The sequence below is a fragment of the Prionailurus bengalensis genome, chromosome D3, assembly GCF_016509475.1.
Source record: "Prionailurus bengalensis isolate Pbe53 chromosome D3, Fcat_Pben_1.1_paternal_pri, whole genome shotgun sequence".
Lineage (NCBI taxonomy): Eukaryota > Metazoa > Chordata > Mammalia > Carnivora > Felidae > Prionailurus > Prionailurus bengalensis.
Window position 1 is genome coordinate 14,394,197 of NC_057356.1, and position 22,153 is coordinate 14,416,349.

At 48.0% G+C, this 22,153-nt stretch overlaps 1 protein-coding gene across 1 annotated transcript in view; it reads right to left on the reverse strand.

Annotated features, from left to right (window-relative positions):
* KSR2 (kinase suppressor of ras 2) overlaps nt 1-22,153 on the reverse strand; it is a 423,945-nt gene that overhangs the window by 251,702 nt on the left and 150,090 nt on the right. Inside the window, 1 exon segment of the mRNA XM_043557708.1 lies at nt 738-1,251. Coding sequence (XP_043413643.1) covers nt 738-1,251 — 514 coding nt within the window.

Genomic DNA, 22,153 nt, shown 5'->3' on the forward strand with positions numbered 1-22,153 from the left:
ACATCACTTGTTTCTTTTTACTCTTTTTAATGCAATACTAGAAAAATGGAAGGGTAGGTGTGCAGCTCACAGCCTATTTCTAGGCGCATCATTGGGATAGACTCCGCAGGGGCCGGCCAGCTTTCCCTGTCAAGGGCCAGATGGCAAACTGTTTCGGCTTTGCAGACCACACTCAACTCAGCCTTGCAGCACAAACCAGCCACAGACCACACACACCGGAACGGTCCTGGCTGTGTTGCCATCAATGCAGATTTGGCCCCCAGGCTGCAGTTTGCTGACCCCAACTGAGGAGGACCCATACCGTAAAAAGGGTCATTTCTGGGGCACCGGGGCGGCTCAGTCGGTTAAGCCCTGGACTCTTGATTTCAGTTCAGGTCATGATCTCAGGGTCATGAAATGGAGCCCTGAATCCGGCTCTGCACCGAGCGTGGAGCCTAAGACTCTCTCTCCCTCTCTCTCTCTCTCTACCCCTCCTCTGCCTGCACCACCACGTAGCTCTCTCTCAAAAACAAAATAAAACCTTAAATGAAAATAAAAAGTTTTTAAAGGGTCACTTCTGGGAAATGCTATTCATCTTCTCACGGGCCCTCCATGAAAAGCCACCTTTCATTCAAGTGAAGAAGAGAAACACAAGCGCATTCGAGGCTCCCCTAACCTGGCACGGTCCTGGGGCCATGAAGCAGCCCCCAGAAGCCCCGGGGCTCAGCGGCCCCAGGGCACCCACCAAACACACTTACTTGGGCGTGTGGGCCTCGTCTACACGGTGACCCAGCTGGAATTCGTGGGACTTGCTCCGATGCAGAGCGGTGAAACCTGGAATCAAGTGGATCAGTTTCCGGGAGGAGGGCGGCGGGGTCCCCGGGGGCTTCAGCTTGTTCTTCCTCCTCATGGGTGGTGTGCCGGGAGGGGTCACGGTGGTGACGATATTAGGGGTGCGCGGCGGGGTGCGGACCGCGTGCCGCTGCCGGGGCGACGGGGGCAGGGAACGGTGGCCTGACTCCAGCGGCGGTGGCGGGCACAGGCCCGGGTAGGGGTCCACGGTAAGCCTGTCCACATGGGTGTACACGGGGGCCCCGGGCGAGGGGCTGGCGTGACAGTAGTGCTGGACGCACTTGGTCTGGACCCTGGGGCTCTGAGAGAGGTGGGTGCGGATCCACGGCGTGGGCTCCGGGGGGCACACGGGGTTGTTCTCCTTCCCCGTCTCCGTGGTGGGCCACTGGATGGTCCAGTCTTGTTTGGAAAGGTTGCCTCCTGAGTTGGAATAAAGGAGCAGAGAGACAACAGATAAGCCTTGAGAAAGCCTGGCAAGTTACAGCACGTGCACGTTCCGGCGTATGCACGTTCCAGCGAACGTACCTTAAGGCGTATGCACGTTACAGAGAACGTACTTTACACATGCACATTACCGTGAACGTATCATACGGCGTATTCACGTTACAGCGAATGCACGTTACAGCACGTGCACGTCACGCTCTATCCACACCACACTGTGCGTGCATGCTACGCCTTATAGACCTTACAGCCTATGCACATTACATCCTATATACACTGCGCTGTGAATGAACACCACACCGTGTTCATACTATACTGCACACACATTTACATAACTCCATCCCCCTTTGGCTCCTCCAGAGAATGAAATCCCTTTGCTGACTCTCTCACTATAACCCCCACTCAACAGCCTTGCCCACCTGCTCTCCTGTAGTTGTGGAGCCCACAAGTCAAATATCCAGAAAAGCAAAGGAGTGAATTCTCGCTTTTGAATTTCCAAGGATCTTAATTCCAGCAGTTTCAGGATGATTGATAGGATTTTCGAGGATAACCTTTCCCTTACGTAGCAATTTTAACAGCTAGCCCCTATATGAGATACAGGAATTCTGCAGAAGTCAAATTTGCCCTGACCTCTTTCTCAGACACTGCACCAACTTCTCCCAGATCTGCTGTGGCTGTGTGCTCGGTCAAACCCTCATCCAACGCTTTCTTTTCTCTCTTTCTTTCTTTCTTTCTTTCTTTCTTTCTTTCTTTCTTTTTTCTTTCTTTCTTTCAATGTTTATTTTTGAGAGACAGACACAGAGCACAAGCGGAGGAGGGGCAGAGAGGGATGGAGACCCAGAATGTGAAGCACACTCCAGGCTCTGTGCTGACAGCAGAGAGCCTGATGTAGGGCTCGAACCCACACACTGTGAGATCATGACCTGAACCAAAGTCGGACACTTAACCACTGAGCCACCCAGGTGTCCCATCATCCAACGCTTTGTGAATGCACCAGGCACTATGCTCCAGAAAGGCACAGCAGACCACACCCAGTCCAGGCTCTCTGGTACCCTAGGTTTAATATTCCACTTAAGGAGAGACACAATAGACCAGAAAACACAGTCATGAAAGGATTTCAGAAGGTGATGAGTGCCGGGAGCGGGGACAACCAGAATGGATGTGATAAGAGAATTAGTAATGGTGAATGGTTACCAAGATGTGGTTCCTGCCCACTGCAGAACACGACTCAGCCACAAAACGGAATGAACTACTGAGCATGCAGCAACCTGGGTGACTTTCCAGACAACTGCGCTGAGCAGAGAAAGCCAATCCCAGAAGATCCCATTCATATTGCATTTTTGAAATGGCCACATTTTAGAAATGGAGGATAGATTGGTGGTTGTCAGGGTTTAGGGCTGGAGGACACAGGCAGGAAGGACACACACAAGGGACCCTTAGAGCATTGGAACTGTCCAGTATCTTCACCGTGGTGAAGGACATGTGATCCCACACAGGTGATAAAGTTGCATAGAACTAAATACACACACACACACACACACACACACACACACACACACACACACGAGTACACATAAAACTGGGGAGACCCGGACAAGATCAGGAGGTTGCATCAATGTCAATAACCCGGCTGTGACATGGCACTACAATTTTACCAAAAGTTACCAAATGGGAGAAATTGAGCAAACTCGACAAGGGATCTGTTGCGGGCTGAATGTTTGTGTCCCTCCAAAACCCTGACATTGACATCCTAACCCCCTACAGTGATGGCCTTTGGAGGTGGGGCCTTTGGGAGGTAACTGGGTTAAGAGAGGTGGTGAAGGTGGAGCCCTTATAAGGAGATGGGGAGACAGGAAGTCCGAAGAAGGAAGGGCCGTGTGAGACCACAAAAGTGGCTGTCTATCAGCCAGGAAGAAGACCCTCCACAAGAAAACATCTGCCAGCACCTTGATCTTGGACGTCCAGCCTCTAGAACGGTAAGAAATAATGTCTGTTGGTTAAGCCACCCAGTCTGTGGTATTTGTTTTAGCATCAGGATCACTCTGTATTATTTTTTACAACTGCATGGCAATCTACAATTAGCTCAATACAAATTTCAACTGAAAAAAACTATAAGTAAAAGGGTTGGGGGTGGGCTGGCTTTAGGTAGAGCATTCTGCTCCCTAAGGAAGCCGCATTTAAGCCGGCATCGAGGACAAGAAGGGGATCACCAACAGCCAAGGCGAGAGCATACAGGTAGGAAGGAGCTTTTTTTTTTTTTAAGTCCTACAGCCATTTATTAGGGAAAGAATGGAGGCGTTAAAAAAAAATCCCCACTGTCTGAATGCAGCTTGGGATTTTCAGCCCTGGTATAAGTTAAACCAAAAAATAAAAATAAAAATTCCAATTGCGCATTAACATTTTCTCACTCCTCCGCCATACTGAAAGGGTAAATATCAATGTGGTCTATATGCACAGACTCCATGCTAAGTGGACTCCTATCTACGTTAGGGCAGGCACTTTCCTAGGTCCCTTTTCGGGGTGCCTTCTCGAAGGCAGTGTGCCCAAGGTGTGGCAACAATAGGGTGGGTGGCTCAAGGAGAGGCTGAAGGGACAGGTGAGGGACAGACCACCAGGACCGTGCACCAAAATCCAGTGTGGGTTATATGCCAAGTTCAGTGGGAAGCCATTGAGAGTTCTGATGGGAGGTTCCTTTCTCGAAGATCCTGCTTGGACAAGGAGAGCCCATGAAAGGTTTTGCAGGGCTCCAGGCGAGAGGTGTCGCTGGTCCCCACGTGGGTGGTGGCTGCGAAAAGAGAAACCAGTGGGGACCGCTGCATGCAAAAGCAGGACCTGGCAGAAGGCGATCGAGTGGCCCCCCCATCACGGGCCAAGGAAGAGATTAGGGGCAGAAATAAATTCCAGCTCGTGGCCAACTAGCAATAACGAGAATAATTACTATAAGGACCATAACAAGAGCTGATTTATAAAACATTTGACAGTTTGCAAAGTGCTTTCGTGAAGACTGACTCACTGCCCCATTTTTAATTAAAACTACCCATTTTGTTATTATATATTCATTATAGAAAAATTAGAAAATTCAGATAAGGAAAAAGGCAATGTTGGTCTACAGCCCAGCCATCATCCCTATTAACGTTTGGCTGTGGAGCCTGCCAGATGGTTTGCTGTGCATATTTTTTTAAGAAGTGCTGTAAGATCTTGTTTAATGGTTCGTCTCTGCTTTCTTCACTTGTAATATTAGGACTGCTTTACATCTTATTTAATATTCGTAACTCTGTGGGCAGAGGGCCATTTTGATCTCTACTTTGTAGATAAGGTCATGGATGTGCAGAGACGAAGATGTACCAAGGTCACACCAGAGATGGGGACTGGCAGCTGGGATTCAAACCCAGGGCCTGGGCCACCTCAACAACCAGGACCCTGGGGCATCGACACAGAGGGCTGGGATCCGCATTCACCGAAGGCCCTAGGCCATCATGGATGAGCCAGATGGGAATAGATACCAGAGCAAGGACTCATTTCTGACATGGCTCTCCTTTTTCCCTTCTCCCAGACTTTGCCAGAACATTCTACCAAAGTCACCAACACTATGGTGGTGCGTAAATCTCGAAATTCAGACATAAATACTATTAGCCCAGTGACTAAGAGAGCCAGCTCTGGAGTCTTACGACTTGGCCCTATGTCTGGCTGTGCGGCCCTGGGGCACTCGCCTAACCTCTCTGAGTCAGCTTTATCACCTGCAAAATGGGACAGTAGGACCTGCCTCCAGAGAATAGTATGAGGACATATGTGATAGCACAGGACAGCACCTGACACATGGCAGGAACTCCATAAATGTCAGCTACTCATATTGTGATTCTCAATGCCGTGGTGCTAAGTTGTTACCTCCCCTTTAAAGAGTGTGCACTTGTGTGGAGACGTGTCGTGCCACAGATGTTACCACCATCCTGTGCACCTTCCAGAAGCTGACGCTCAGAGAGGCTGAAGAACTCTGAGCGGTGGAGGCAGACAGAGTCAAGCCCAGACCAGCTTCTCTGTTATCTGGAAAGCTCTGGCTTGATGTATTTGCTCAGAAAATATAAACTCATTGTCCGATTTTAAAATAAAATATGTTTAAGAGAATAAATCTATTTTTTAAATTGTCTGAATCATACACTGCGTTCTAAGGCCACAGAAAAGTACCATGGGTGTTCTTGCTAGAGCTCTTCCCCCCGCCTCCAGGGAAATGGACAAAAATATGGGATTGGGACTCTGAGAGATCTGGTTTAGAACTCTGGTGCCACCAAGGACCAGCTCTGTGACCTCTCTGAGCCTCAGTGTTGGGGTCTGTAAAATGAGAATGATCATGGTTCCCTTGTACAGTAAGGATTAAATGCATTCGTTCATCTGAGTATTTCACAAATATTTTTTAAGTTTATTTTTAAAATTTTGTTTTTGAGAGAGAGACAGAGCATGAGCCGGGGAGAAGCAGAGAGAGAAAGAGAGGGAGACACAGAATCTGAAGCAGGCTCCAGGCTCTGAGCTGTCAGCACAGAGCCTGATGCGGGGCTCGAACCCATGGACCACAAGATCATGACCTGAGCCAAAGTCAGAAGCTTAACTGACTGAGCCACCCAGGCGCCCCTATTTCATAAATATTGGAATGCCTCTCGTATACCAGCCACTGTTGTAGGCACTGTGATAGGCCGATGAATTTAAAAAGACCAAGATCCCTGTCCTCTAACAGAGCACATGTTCTTAGTGGGGAAACAGATTAAAGGGGGGATGAACAAATAAATGACATATATAATACATTGTCTATAAGTTGTCATATAAAATATCTCATCTTTGAGCCAGTGGTAATAAGTGCTATGGAGGAAAAGAAAGTGGGTGTGGCCACAAAAATGTGCTGGGGACTACTTCAGACAGACCAGGGTGAGGAGGGACAGTGGACACAAGCAAGTATCAGAGTGAGTGAAGAGTGAGTTAATGAGATAAAATGAGTCGCGTCATCAGCACAGAGCCTGGACCACCACATGAGGCAGGCCAATGGGCACATGGTTGAGGGTGCTGGAGACATCTATTCTGGATGCCTGCGACTCATCCGATTTGCTCCTCGGGTACTCACTGTGCCAGCCCCTGGGGTGGGGGGGTCTGTCTTTCCCCTGCCCTCAGGATGCTCATGGTCTGGCAGGAAGACCGATAATGAAATCATCGTTGTAATTCCACGCCCAGGTACAGACCCAAAGGCAGTGAAAGCAGACACCTGAACGCTTGTATGTGAATGTTCACAGCAGCATGAAGCGCAACAGGCAAAAGGTAGAAACAACCCAAATGTCCACTGATCTGACAAATGGATACACAAAATGTGGTATGCCCATGCAATGGAACGCTATTCAGCCGTGAAAAATAAAGTACTGGCAGGTGCTACAGTTTGGATGAACCTCAAACACATTATGCTATGTGTAAGAAGCCATATTACATACGATCCCGTTTATGAAGTGTCTAGAACACATAGATCTATAGAGACAGAAAGCAGATTTGTGGCTGCCAGGGGCTGGAGGGAAGGCGGAATGGGGATCTAGTGTTTAATGGGTCCAGGGTTTCTCCTGGGGTGACAAAAATGGGAACTGGAGAGAGGTGGTGGTTGAATGCGTGAAATGCCATGGAATTATTCACGTTACAATGGCCATTGTTCGGGGTGCCTGGGTGGCTCAGTTAAGTGTCTGACTTCAGCTCAGGTTATGACTGGCCATTGTTCTGTGAGGTTCACCTCGATTACATAAGTAAGTAAGTACCCACGATGTGGCAGAGAATCTGACGTCAGAGGAAGTGCAGGTGGGAGCACACGTGAGCAACCCAGCTCCTGGTGGAAGGGTAGAGATAGGCATCCCAGAGGACGTGGTACCTACACCCAAACCTTGAGGTTGAAAGAGAACTTGCTAGGAAAGGAATGGAGTTCAGGGTGGAGGACGGAAGGTCGAGACAGAACAGCAGGGTCAAGGCCAGGAGATGATCAAACGTGATGGGGTTGGAGGAAAAGCAGCTCAGTGTGGCTGGAGCTCTCTGGAGGGAGGAAGAAACTCAAGCCAAGACTGGAAATAATGACTAAGGAGGACCATGCAGGGACTTGCTCTCCTAAGTGCAGGGGGCTATTGAGAGGGAGGGGTCAACATGACGGGATCCCCTGTGGCTAGCCTCCCAAAGGAAGGTGGTCTCCTGCAGAGCTCCTTCGGACCTGCAGCAGCCGTCAAACTGGGGAACAGAGGAGGCTAACGCTCTGGTCCGCCACACCACGCAGCTGCGAGCCCAAGGCCCGGACTTCAGCCCTATGCTCATGCCAAGGGACGGGCTGGAACTTCCCCCAACCATAAACGATCGAAGCCAAGTCCTTCCTGGCCATTCGGCTAGATCCACAAGACCTGGGCCCCCAAATCCCTGCTCATGCCAAGGGAAGGGCTGGCTTTCCCAACAGACAAATGTTGAGAAGTAGTCTGGGGCTGGAAGTCAAAGTTCTGCCCGTCATATCACTGTTATATCCCAGTCCCTGATCACACCCCAGCAGGGGCTGGTGCTTCCCCGATCATGTGGCTTAAAAATCACATAGCCCAATGGGGTCCATTTGCCATCAAGTCCTGCTGGAGCCCAGTGGGATGGTCCTGTCCCTCTGTGACTAAAGCTGTCCCAGAGACCCGGGGGCACGGCTGTGTGGCCATCCATTCTTTGTTTCTCTAATTCCAGTATAGTTAACACACGGTGTTGTATTAGGCTCAGGTGTACAATATAGTGATTCAGCAGTTCCATACGTCACCCTGTGCTCATCATGACAAGTGTGCTTCTTAATCCCATCACCTAGTTCCCCCATCCCCCCACCCACCTCCCCTCTGATAACCATCAGTTTGTTCTAGATAACTTAGAGTCTCTTACTTGGCTTCTCTCTCTCTGTTTCCCTTGTTCATTTATTTTGTTTCTTCAATTCCACATATGAGTGAAATCATATGGTACTTGTCTTTCTCTTATGTCACTTAGCATTATACTCTCTAGCTCCATCCATGTTGCTGCAAATGGCAAGCTTTCATTCTTTTTTTATGGCTGAGTATTTCATTGTATATATACCACATCTCCCTCATCCATTCATCAATCCTTGGACACTTGGGCTGCTTCCATATCTTGGCTATTGTAAATAATGCTGTTATAAACAGAGGGGCGTATATAATTCCTCTGAATTCGTGTTTTTGTATTCTTTGGATAAATACCCAGTAGTGGGACTGCTGGATTGTAGGGCAGTTCTATTTTTAACTTTTTGAGGAACCTCCATACTGTTTTCCAAAGTGGCTGCACCAGTTTGCATTCCTACCAACAGTGCATGAGGGTTCCCCTTTCTTCACATCCTCGCCATCCAGCTGTTGTTTCTTGCGTGTGTTGATTTTAGCCATCCTGACAAGTGTGAGGTGATATCCCGTTGTGGTTTCGATTTGCATTTCCCTGATGATGAGCGATGATGAGCATCTTTTCATGTGTAGGCATCCATTCTTGTGGCTCAACAGGACATGATCAGGGAAGGGGAGGGAAGGGACATGATCAGATGAGCGTTAGGAAAGCTATATGGGCCAGAGTATGGAGAAAGCACTGGACAGATCAGAGGTAGCAGCAAGCCCAGCCTGAGGCCACCGAAGGCATCTAGATGGGAGATGATAAGGACCTGGGGCAGGGTTGGGAGAAGAAGAGACATGGATTGAATGGGCACAAGCAGAGGAGAAAAAAATAGCTAACCTTCACTGGAAACATACTGCGTTTTTGACACTGTTGTGTAATTTGCATGTAAAAGAATTATATAGCTACACAACAATTCTAGGTAGTAAGCAAAGATCACTCCATTTTATAGATGAGAAAACTGAGGCACAGAGAGGTTAAGTGACTTGTTCAAGACCACACAGCTAGAAGGAAGACAGCTGGGGTTGGAGTCTACATCTTTAAACATGACACTACACCAAGGCTGGCCTCCTGATTTCCAGCCTGGGTCACACGGTGGCTGGTGGCACTGATCACAGCGACAGGAGGTACAGGAGAGGAAAACTGCAAAAAGGAGGTGGCGAGCTCAGGGTCACACAGGCCGAGCCTAAGGTTCCTGCAGGACATCAAGGGGAGATGCCTGGGATGTTACAGAACTTCCTGCCACCCCTTCTGCTCCCTAGGAGTCCTAAGACCGCTCCTCAGGAAGAAGTTATTCTTCTAGACTGAGAAAAATGGAGCATGAGATTGTAAAACCTCCTAGGTCTGTCCAGAAGTCAGGCTCATCTTAGATTTTTTTTTTTTTTAACAAAGACATGATATGATTGACTCATGTTCTCCCTCTGTCTCCTCTCCCACCGGATCCCCGAGTCTCCAGAGCAGACATTCCATGGCCCTGAATTACAGGTCAGGGACGGGAGGTAATGAGCACATCGCCCCACTCCCTGGCTCCCTCAGAAGACAGAGAGACAGCTCTGTGTTTGGAAGACCGGCTTTCGGAACGGAAAGAACAAGAATTAATTCTAAACCAACACCAAGCAAGGAAGCAGAACACCTCCACTTTGCAACACGATGCTTAGGAGTTAACTTGCTCTGACCTTGCCTTGCCATGACTCTGCTTCTTCAACTCGAAAAGAGGACTCACGGCTGGAGCTTTTCCCCTAGGCTTGCTCTGAAGATGGTAAAGACAACGAAGTAGACCATTTAGCGTAATCTCTGGCACCCAGCCAATGTTGCATAAATGTTTACGTAAAAAATGGGAGTAAAACCATACATTTCACAAGACGCCGCTGGAGAGGATTAAAGAAAATAAGCATATAAATAAACTTGCATCCGGTGACTATATCCCTGACCCTGCCCCACAGAAAACAAATCCATGAAGCCAAAGCCAATGAGTCCTTATGGTAGTTAAACTGTAGCCACCAAAAAGACACGTTGAAGCCCTAACCCTCAGTACCCGTGAGTGTGACCTTTGCTAATAAGTTCTCTGCAGATGTAATCAATTTAAGATGAAGTAACACTGGGTTGGGGGTCCATAAAGGCAATGATTGCTGGCCTTATACGAAAAGGACACAGGGGTACCTGGGTGGCTCAGTCGGTTAAGCGTCCGACTTGAGCTCAGGTCATGATCTCACGGTCTCTGAGTTCGAGCCCTGCATCAGGCTCTGTGCTGACAGCTTGGAGCCTGGAGCCTGCTTCAGATTATGTGTCTCTCTCTTTCTCCCTCCTCCTCTGCTCGTGCTCTCTCTCTTCTCAAAAATAAATAAACGTTAAAAAAAATTTTTTTAAAGAAAACGACACAAAGGAGACACCATGTGAAGACAGAGGCACAGATTAAAGAGGTGAAGGTACAAACCAAGGAATGCCAAAGATTACCAGCAACCCCCAGAAGCTAGGAGAGGGGTGGGGAGCAGATTCTCCCCCCAGAGACTTCCGAGGGAGCATGACCCTGCCCATACCCTGATTTTAAACTTGGAGCCCCCAGAACTGTGAGGAAATGTATTTCTGCTGGTGTTATTTATTTATTTATTTATTTTGAGAGAGACAGAGAAAGCATGAGCAGGGGGAGGGGCAGAAAGAGAGGGAGACAGAGGATCCCAAACAGGCTCCACACTGTCAGTGTCCATGCCTGGTGCGGGGCTCGAACTCACAAAGGGTGAGATCACGACCTGAGCCAAACCTAAGAGTCGGATGCTTAACTGACTGAGCCACCCGGGCACCCTTGTTTCTGCTGTTTTCAAGCACCTACTTTGGGTGGCTTTGTTATGGCAGCCCTAAGAAATGAATACAGTCCTCACCCAGGAGCCAGGGACATTCACTGACTATAGGCTGGGGAGTTAGGATATAAAAGCTAGCATTTGGAGGGCACCGGCCAGACTCAGGGAGTTCAGTGCTCATCTTACCTGCCCTGTAAGGTAGGTGTTATTGACCCATTTTATAAATGAGCTCCGGGGGGCACCCGGGGGGCTCAATTGGTTAAACGTCTGACTTTGGATCAGGTCACGATCTCGCAGTTCGTGAGTCTGAGCCCCGCATCGGGCCCTGTGCTGACAGCTCAGAGCCTGGAGCCTGCTTCCTCAGATTCTGTGTCTCCCTCTCGGTCTCCCCTCCCCCACTTGTGTTCTGTCTCCCCCCCCCCCCAAATAAAAATAAACATAAAAAAATTTAAAAAAATTGAAAAGAAAATAAATGAGCTCTGGATGAGTGCTAGGATGTGGCTAATGTCCCACAGTGGATATTAAACCTACACCTTCTCTTCCCTCTTTGTCACATGGCATCCTGCAATTGTGCTGGGACCCACCTTCCCCTGAAGCTTAAGAGTTCCTCCAAACACACACACACACACACACACACACACACACCCTCCACCAGGTTCAAGAAAGCACCGAGTTGCCCCCAAGAATCCCTGCCCTAAAGTTGTTTTAAGTCAGAAAGATGAGAACAGCACAAGCAAGCTTTACCCCTACCAAATTCTCCTCTCCATCAATTACTCTTCCTCTCCACCCCTGCATTTCAAAATCAGAAGTTTGGGAATGAAGAAGCCAAGTGCCTCATTTCATTATCCAAATTGCCAGCTGCTCGACTGACAGGGATGCGGCTTCTCTCTGCTGCAGCTTCAGAAGTGTGTTCACTGATGGGCTGTATTATATCAACTCTTCCCCTCTCTCCTTTGATCCTCTTTTTAATAAAGTCTGAGGGAAAAAGGTAATTTTTCATTTTAAATAGGGAAGGTGGGGTACCAAGGTGCTCCGGGGGTTATTAATCGTGGCTCTTGCTATCTTGTCATCCGTTTCTGGAAAATCGTTTTATTTCAAGTCTTGAAATGGGCGGGGAGAAGGGAATAGGTTTTAAGAAATGAAAGGTCTGAGGATTGATTAAAGACATTTCAAGGTGTAAGGGTTTTTCTTTTGACATTCTCCGATAAGGGACTAACAGAAATAAAAGCCATTCTCAAGGGAGAAAATGATTTCAGAAGGTCTAGGCAAGTGTCTAACTTCTTTGTCCCTTCCCATTAAAATTTTATAAACAGGCAAACGTGTGACTTAGAACTTGTCTGAATTTCAGAGCCGGCATCAGAATGCGTATGTGCTTTAGCCCTTCAGAAGCAGAACTGGAAAAAGTCTGCTATTCCAGCCTCGACACTACTTGTAATTTTCGTGACTATTTCAAAGCACTTGTTAGTTTAATCCTTACAACTTCCTAACAAGAAACACAGCTTTCAGATGTTGGCTGAAAATATTAGATTGAAGTCACTGGAGGAACAACAAAAAAAAAAGTTTTTACTTTAATCCTCATAACTTTGCAGCAAGAAACAGAACTTTTAGAGGTAGTTGAAAATGTTTCACTGGAGGGGCGCTGCCTGGGTGGCTCAGTCGGTTAAGCAATCAACTCTCGGTTTCAGCTCAGGTCACGATCTCGTGGTTTCGTGAGTTCAAGCCCCGCGTCGGGCTCGGCACTGACAGCGTGGAGACTGCTTGGGATTCTCTCTTTCTCCCTCTCTCTCTGCCCCTTCCCTGCTCACGCTGTCTCTGTCTCTTTCAAAATAAATAAGTATACTTTAAAAAGTTAAAAAAAGAAAATATTTCACTGGAGTCATTGGTAAAGAGAAAAAGTAACAACAGTTGTTACTGACACTGATGACAGTTACTATTTATTGAACGCTATGTGTCAGATAGTGTTCTAATTATTTTATATGCATACCTTCACATCATCCTCGTAAGACCCTGGGAGGAAACTTCTGCCACTGTCTCCATTTCACAGTGAAGGAAGTGGCAATTATCTGAGAGGCTGAGTTACCCAAGATCACACAGCTAGTAAGTGATGGAGTGTGGTTTCCAGTCCAGGTCTATACCTGTCACCATCACAACCTTCCAGGGAGCCTCCTGACACCCTCTGGAAATGAGAGAACTATCCAGAAGGCCCTTGAAAGGCTGAACCGTTTTACACAGACCTTCTAGATCAGCACCAGAAGCAATGCTGTCTGACCCTCCAAAAGTCAAAGATGACACCCGTGTTAGCCACAATTCCTGAAAAAGCGAAACCTGAAACCCAGGAAGAATGTTTGCGTTTCTGGAAGCAATTGCAAAAAGAAGCAAATAAGGACAAATGAAAAACACACAGTTGCCAAAGCAATTCAACACTGGCAAAAATCTTAATCTAAGATCTCATTAAAGAGCTCGGCGTCTAGCCAAGCTGTGGGTCCCACTGGGCACTGTTGCCTCCCCCCCCTACCCCAGTGTCCCCACGTAGGAGCAAACAAATGCACGGACCCCAGTCTGGGCAAGTTATCTGGGAGAACAGACGGGGCAGGGAGCTTGGACTCTGACCCAGTAATGCCTCTCACACCCTGCTCGATACAGCATTTGCGACTTGATTACCCACCGAAACATCCAGAGAGATGAGCCTTTCAGTTACTAACTTCAGGGAAGCTTTCCCGTTCTAATGAAGTTTCTTCTCTATTTGCTAAATTTTAAACACAGAGGTGCAACTCACATCGACCATTTCAAAGTGTAGAATCCAGCGGCATCGGGTACATTTGCAATGTTGCCTCTATCAATTCCAAAAAAATTTTCATCGCCCCAAAAGAGACTCCCATACCCATGAAGCAGCCACTCCTCCTTCCCCCACCTCTTCCCAGCCCCTGGCCACCACCCATCTGTTTTCTGTCTCTCTGGATTTACCTATTCTGGATGTTTCGTGTAAATGGAATCATATAATATGCGGTCTTAGGTAACTGGCTTCTTTCACTTTGAATAAATGTTTTCATCCATGGTGTAGTAGGTGTCTCAGAATCTCCATTCATTCTCGCGGCTGAATAATACTCCATTGTCTGGCTATACCACATACTGTTTATCTGGTCATCAGCGGACGGACACTTAAGCTGTTTCCACCTGTGGCTATTATGAACAGTGCTGCTATGAATGTTTGCATACAAGTTATTTGTTCAAACACCTAGTTTTTAATTCTTTGGGGGTATATATCCAGGAGTGGAACTGCTGGGTCCTGTGGTATTTCACCGTTTTAACCTTCTGAGAAACCACTGAACTTTTTCTATAGCAGCAAGCACCATTTCACATTCCCACTGGCAATTACAAGGTTCTGATTTCTTTTTCTTTATGTTTACTTATTTTTGAGAGCGAGCGAGCTTGCACACAAACAGGGGAGGGACAGAGAGAGAGAAAAAAGGAGAGAGAGAGAATCGGAAGCAGACTCCAGGCTCTGAGCTGTCAGCACAGAGCCCATTGTGGGGCTCGAACCCATGAACTGTGAGATCATGACCTGAGCTGAAGTCGGATGCTCAACCCCCTGAGCCACCCAGGCGCCCCAAGGGTTCTGACTTCTACACATCCTAGCCGACTTGTGATTTGTCTTCAATGATGATGACGATGGTGGTGACGATTGCCATCCCAGTGAGCATTTAAGAAAGCACTTTTCATAATGACCCCATAGCTAACGTTCACTGAGTGCTCACTGTGGCCACACACCCTCTTAACCTCATGCCTCGTTACATTTAATTCTCGTTAACAACCCTGTGAGGCTGGTGAGGAGATCAGAGCTTGGAAAAGTTGAAACGCTTGCCCAAGGCCAAGATCTAAACTCTGGCAGTCTGACCCCAGAGTATGTTACCTTGGCTGCTCCATGACAATGATATACAGCGTTTCTGAATTGATCCTCACAGCCCCCTGGGCGGATACAGGTTATCAGCCCCATTTTTCAGAAGTTGAAACTGAGTCTTGGAGAAGAGCAGGGACCTTCCCCGTGTCCATCCATCTAAAAAGTTTCAGGTCTATCCTGCTCCAAACCCCACGGTGTTTCGCCTCCACTGTGTAAATACTCTTTGACAATATTTAAGTGTTTTAATTGTCAAGAACAATTAAAATTGTGACCGGGCTGCTTCCTGTCTCCAGATTGAAGAGAACAACTGTGACCATCTGTTGGACATTTGAAACTGAAAGCGAGGCTTCCTGGTCAATTTCACAGTTAGCATCTATACAGGGAATTTTGCAATAAAACACATCCCAGAGCATCTCGCGGTTAGGACGTTTGATACAGCCGTGAGCAGCAAGCCCTGGAAGAACTGACGGAAGCCCAAATTCACACGAGTCCAGATCTAGGGGCTCAAGGATAGAAGCAGCACTCAGGGCACCATCTTTAACAGCCACGCTGTTGGTAGTAATGGGGTCTGACATTGGGTACTGCAGTCTTGTTGGAACCATGGTTCTGAACCCCAGTGACTGTCAGCATCACACTGCAGCCCGCAACAGCCCAACGTGGACAGTGAGCGGAGTAGATTGCACAGTGCGCTAGACCAACACCACGACTGCTGGGATCCACGCGGCCTCGGGCATGGCCCTGCCTGCCTTCCCACTGTGCTGAGCCCTCATCATCATTATTCACCACCTCCACCCTCCTTGTCTGTCGTCATCGTCGTCCTCCTCCTCCATTTCCTCAAACCCTCACCACTCAGTGGAATTATTTTGTTATACAGTCAATTTACATTATTCGCAGTTACACAGTCAAATTTCATTATTCTACAGGGATGCTGCAAACACGGAACCGTTGTTCCTCGTGGAAACACAAGATTAGGTTCCCACAAGCCTCTGCCCCACTTTTGTCAACTGATCCATATGTCATCTCCTTTTATGTGGGTTTCTGTTTAAAGACACCTTATTAAGTATGGATAGTTGATTCATTAACACTGAACTCATGGCCAACAGCACCATGGCTTGTGATAGGGAGCTTGAGCAAAGCTTCTGTAACAATGTATTTTTCTCCGTAAGGCAGCTCGCAACTTTCTTGTGCTCAGGAACATGAGACAGCACATCAGTCCTCTGCTCAGGGTCATTTTAAACACTGAAAACCAGGGGCGCCTGGGTGGCGCAGTCGGTTAAGCGTCTGACTTCAGCCAGGTCACGATCTCGCAGTCCGTGAGTTTGAGCCCCGCGTCGGGCTCTGGGCTGATGGCTCAGAGCCTGGAGCCTGTTTCCGATTCTGTGTCTCCCTCTCTCTCTGCCCCTCCCCCGTTCATGCTCTGTCTCTCTCTGTCCCAAAAATAAATAAACATTGAAAAAAAAATTAAAAAAATAAATAAATAAAAATAAACACTGAAAACCCCAACAGAAAAAAACCACAAGAACTGTGGGAAAAGTGGCGCTAAATTTAAGACCTGAGAAAGGACTCTTGTTTGCAAACCACTGTAAGAGCAAAGCAGACAGTGTTGCCTCCTTGGACCTCAGCTGAGGATGTGAGCAGCACGGGACTCAAATTTTTCACCACACAAATATGGATTTGGGAGATACAAATACATTGTATTTGCAACAAGGAGAATCTGCAAATATGGACTCCAAGAATGATGAGGATTGATGGGAATTATCTGTCTATTTGCTTACCATCTGTCTTCCCTGCTAAAATACACGTTCTCAGAAGGCAGAGGCCCAGACTTTCTTACCACTGTACTGCCCAGCATCTAACACAGTGCCTGGCAATAAACAAACACAGATTTTTTTTTTTTACGACATATGTGTATATCAAATCATCACATCGTACACTTTAAACCTATACACTGTTATTGGTCAATTACATCTCCACGAATCTGGGGAAAAATTAATAAATATAGATATTTTGTCATGATGCATAAATGACATGTTGCCTCAATGAATATTTGTGACATGAATCAATTGCTGAACACTCATAAATCCTAACGGCCATGACGGATACTATTATTGGTATCACCCATCCTGAATGCAGGAAACAAAGGAGGTGGGAAATGCCTTGTCAGAGCCGAAGTTCCTTTCAAGCCTGGGGTTGCCCTGGGTGGATAAAGTCTTGAGAAATAAAGGTCTGGTGGGACCAAAGAAAGCAGGTGGGAAGATGTCCTTATCCCTGCAGAAGAACGGGCTGCCCCAGGGGCCTCTGAGGAAGGGGAAGGGGGTAACGCTAGGAGGCCCGTCTGGCTCCCATCAGCTCTGAGGGATACGGCAGGAGAGCGTCCACACCAAGAGAGGCCACATTCGAAAAGATAACCTCTGAGGTTCCTCGAATTCCAGCGCTCGGCCCGCCTTTGATTGACAGGCATGATGTTAGCTTCATAACCTCTTGTGTTGGCAAATTCGAGAAAGCTAAAAGCAACATTAGATCACCTTGCACGCTGCAAAGCACCTTATTTTTATCTCCGGGCAACTGACTTGGAGAACAGCTTTCCCCAATCCTTCCGTCTTCTCCCTCGCCACGTGGATCCAGCGGGGCGGGCAGCGGCCTTCCTCTCTCTCCCAATTTCGCTCTACAGGGACAGTGCTTATGAGGGCTTTGCAGCCTGGCGCGATGGGAGGTATATCTTTTGAGGTCACCGTCACAGTCTTGACCCAGAGGCAAAGAGAAATGCGGATGCCTCCAGGAAACGGGTGTTGGGTAAACCTTCGTTTCCTCCTCCACCGCTGTTAACAAAGGCGAACACCACCCATGGGCACCATGGGGCTTCTCCAAGACATCTAGATTTAGTGCCTCCTGAGATAACTCCTTGCCCCGGGACAACAGAACCCAGCCAGCTTTGAATTGCAGGTGTGTGACCTGAGGTACATCGCTTGATGTCTCTGAGCGGCAGTTTGCGCATCTACAACTGAATAATAACGGTATGCACTTTAGAAACGCCCGGGGGGCTCAGACTGTTAAGCGTCTGACTTCGGCTCAGGTCACGATCTCGCGATTCGTGGGTTCGAGCCCCACGTCGGGCTCTGTGCTGACAGCTCGGAGCCTGGAGCCTGCTTCGGATTCTGTGTCTCCCTCTCTCTCTCTCTCTCTGCCCCTCCCCCGCTCCTGCTCTGTCTCCTTCTGTCTCTCAAAGATGAATAAATGTTAAAAAAAAAAAAAAAAGTATCTGCTTTATAGGCTTGTTTTGAGAATTTATGAAAATAAAGAGCCTTGCACACAGTAGGCCATCATTTTGTTACTATCACAGCTGCTGCTGTTTAGCCGTCATTCAGTTCCCCCTGCAGGTAGCTATGTGTATACATCTTCGGGTTAGACACCCACTGTGTACAAGGCACTCAGGTCCACAAGATGGATGGCTTCCCCAGCCACACAGAGCTTACGCCCTCTGCACACCACATCATAAAGGCTTCGCGTGAAAATGAAGCAAAACTGCTCATCAATAATTTTTAGATTGATTACGCGTTGAAATGATACCTTTCTGGAAATACTGGGTTACAGAAAATATAAAATTTAACCTCCTTCCTCAAAAGGCTAAACACAGAATTACCCCCACGATCCAGCAATCCCTAGGTATATACCCCATAAAAATAGAAAGCTGGGACTCAAACAGATACCTGTACACCCATGTTCAAAACAGCACTCATCACAATATCTAAAAGACACAACCCAAGTGTCCATCGACCGATGCATGGATAAACAAAACATAATATATCCATACGGTGGACTATTATTCAGCCATAAAAGGAAGGGCGTTTTCATACACGCTACCACATGGATGAACCTTGACATTCACGAACATTGAACATTATGCTGAGATAAGCCAGAAACAAAAAGGACACATATTGTTATGTTTTCCACTTAAATGTGGTACCCAGCGCGGACAACTTCACGGACGGAAGCAGAATAGAGGTTACCAGGGGCTGGGGTTGCTGAATGGGTAGAGTTCCAGTTTGAGATGATGGAAAAGATCTGGGGAGGGGCAGTGAACTTACTTAATGCCACTGAATGCACACTTAACAATAAGTTAAAATGGTAAGTTTTATGCCGTGTACATTTACCACAGTAAAAAAAAATTAATGTCACCTATTTCTTTGTGTGTTTTTTACATGTGATTAACTAGAAAATTTTAAGTTACGTACATGGTTGGTATTATCTTCCCCTCGGACATACAGTGTCCCACGCGGGTCTAGAAGAGGACGTAGGCACGAAATGCAGAATCATACTTCGGTTACTTAGTTACGAGAGGACAGAAGAAGCTGAGGGCTGGGGAGAGGTTCCTAAGGAGTAACCTTTGAGCTGGGGTCACGTGAACCAGGTAAAGGACGAGAGCAGGTGTCCCAGCCGGAACTGGCATGTTCAAGGAGGGGACCCACAGGAGGAAATGCAAGGGGCCAGTGGGGCCGGGGTGGGTGGAAACTGAGGCAGGGGAGGGCAGCAGGGACCTACAGGCCAACGTGGGGATTTGAGGATTTATCCAGAGGACAACCACAGACGTTCCCATGACCCTGCAGACCACCCGCTGCACTTGAGTAGCGGATCTGTCCACGCCTGTAGCTCGACCGTGAACTCCTGGAGGCCACGTCTTGGCATTCTCCATCTCAGCCCGTGGCACAACACTGGCACCAATAAATATTTGCTGGCTCAATCTGGAAGAGGCCCACACAAGTGGGCCCATCCCCCTAACACCTAACCTTGCCCCTCACCCCGCCGGTCACTGGAGCCCAAACACCCTGTCGAGGATGATTCCACAGGAATCTCTGAAACCAGAAGCTGCCAAGCCCAGGGGTAAGGAACAAATGTGAAAACTAAAGATGTCCCCCCAGGTCTCAACAATAATTAAACCATCTACATTGATAAAAATCACAGACCAAGATGAAAACAGGCGAGTCTAGATATTAGCAATGGGGGTGCTCTGCCCCAGTTACTAACCCCAGGGGGCAGTCTGATGCTGACAGATAAGGCATCAAGTCTGAGCCGTCCAGGCACTTCTTCATCCCACAAACATTTGCAGGGCACTTACCAGGGAGTGAGGACTGGGGAGGTGCTGAGGTCTTGCTCAGCCAGCTTCCTGCCAGCTGTATCTGGACCAGAACCCCCGGCTCAGATCTGGAGTAACTGCTCTTCCGTTGCAGCAGGAACTCCTGGCTATCTTATTATCAAGGGTAAATAAGGATGCTAACAGGGGCGCCTGGGTGGCTCAGTTGTTTGAGCATCCGACTGCGGCTCAGGTCATGATCTCCAAGTTCGTGGGTTTGAGCCCCGCATCAGGCTCTGTGCTGACAGCTCAGAGCTTGGAGCCTGCTTCGGATTCTGTGTCTCGATCTCTCTCTGCCCCTCCCCCCCCCCGTCTCTTTCTCTCTCTCTTAAAAATAAACATGAAAAATAAATAAACATTTAAAAAAGAGAGAAAGAAAGAAACAAACATTTTTTCAGGACCCACTATGCACCAGGAGCTATGCAGACACCTTGCCTGTACTATTTCATTTTACTCCTCATAGCATTATGAGGTAGAAATTCATTCACAAGGTACAGATGAGATGTGGGGGAGGGGGTCTGAAAAAGCCAAAATAGGAACCCAGAGCTGCTCCTTACCCCTCTTGTGGTAGAGGGACACAGAAGAAGTCCAACTGACAAAAAATTAAAAAAAAAAAAAGGATAAAAACAGGGAAAAGGCAGGGATGGGAACAAGCCCCCCAGTGCAAGCCTCCCCAGGGCCACCCGAGGATAGTTCAACAGCTGGGCAAGGAAACGGGGTAATGGCCAAAAAATGCCGACGTATTTCTGAAAAAAGAAAACGACAAAGTAAAATGCACCGTGTTTGGCTCAGGTCATGATCTCACAGTTTGTGAGCTCGAGCCCCCCATCGGGCTCAGCACTGACAGCACAGAGCCTGCTTGGGATTCTCCGTCTCTCCGTCTCTCTCTGCCCCTCCCCTGCTCGCACTGTCTCTGTCTCTCTCAAAATAAGTAAATAAACTTGTAAAGCAAGGGTAAAATGGTCTCACAAATGACTGAACTCCATAAATATTTCAACGAATACTTACAGAGCCTTCTGTATGCGGATTGCGGTGTTGCTCAGCACTCGGTATACAAGGAACAAATGATAAGAGTGACAATGACCACAGCCACCCTTCACCGAGAGCTTCCCACTGCGTGCCAGACACGACTCTCAACACTTGCTTACGTTTCCTAACCCAGTCCTTGCAATGGTGCCACAAGGGAGATGCTAAGAGCTCCCCCATGCTATAGATGAAGGACAGGGGGCATGTGGCCCCTAACCCAAGAGTCCCCTAGCAGGAGAGGGAGGCAAGGGACCCAGGGAAGCAGCTTCGACACCATGTACATGCTTTAGACAAGACCCCAGGTAGCGTGACGATGCCCAGGTGAGGGTTTAGATCCTGACTTCACCTCTCTGCGCCTCTGTTTTCTCACCTCTACAATGGGGATAGCATCACCTACCTCACGGGATTGTTATGAGGGTCTAGTGAGCGAACACGTAGAAAATACCCACCCCAGTTCTGGTTTTGGCACTGATGGAATGTGTCCATGGTGGCACCCTATCGTCCCCACTGGGGCCCCCCAAAACTCTGGGAAAAACACAAAGGCAGCTGCCTGAAGGTTCAAAGAATGTAAGTTAACAGCAGGGTGATAGGGGGCAGAGATAAAAACGTGAAGAATGACAATTATACTGCAAATGATGCGTTCCCTTCAATTCCCACCCCTGCCTTGAAAGCGGGCAGAACTGTGCACGAGGGTGGGGTGGGGAGTCAGTGTTCCAGGGCAGCCCTGCCTTCCACGCAGAGCACCCCAAAACGAGTCCCTGCATGCAGAAGAATGTGAAGAGAATCTTCTTTTTTTTTTTTTGATTCCCTCTCTCTCAGCCCTGCCCCCATGTCAGCTTAGCCATAAAACTGCACCCACATGAAACAGAAACAACTCAGACACCTACGCCCTCAAGAGAAAACCCGTTCCTTTGGACAGAGGAACTGGGAATAGGGGCCAATAATGGGAGGGAGAATCCACAGGGTTTTCTCGCCCTCTTTTGTCTCAACACTTCACCGCGAGGACAGGGTCAGCCTCTTAGAACCAGGCAACAGGGCAGGAGGCGAAAGCTTTTGGCCAGAAGAACCAGAGAAAGAAGCCCCTGGGAACCAGAGAATGTGGAAAGGATCCCCAAAAGGCAA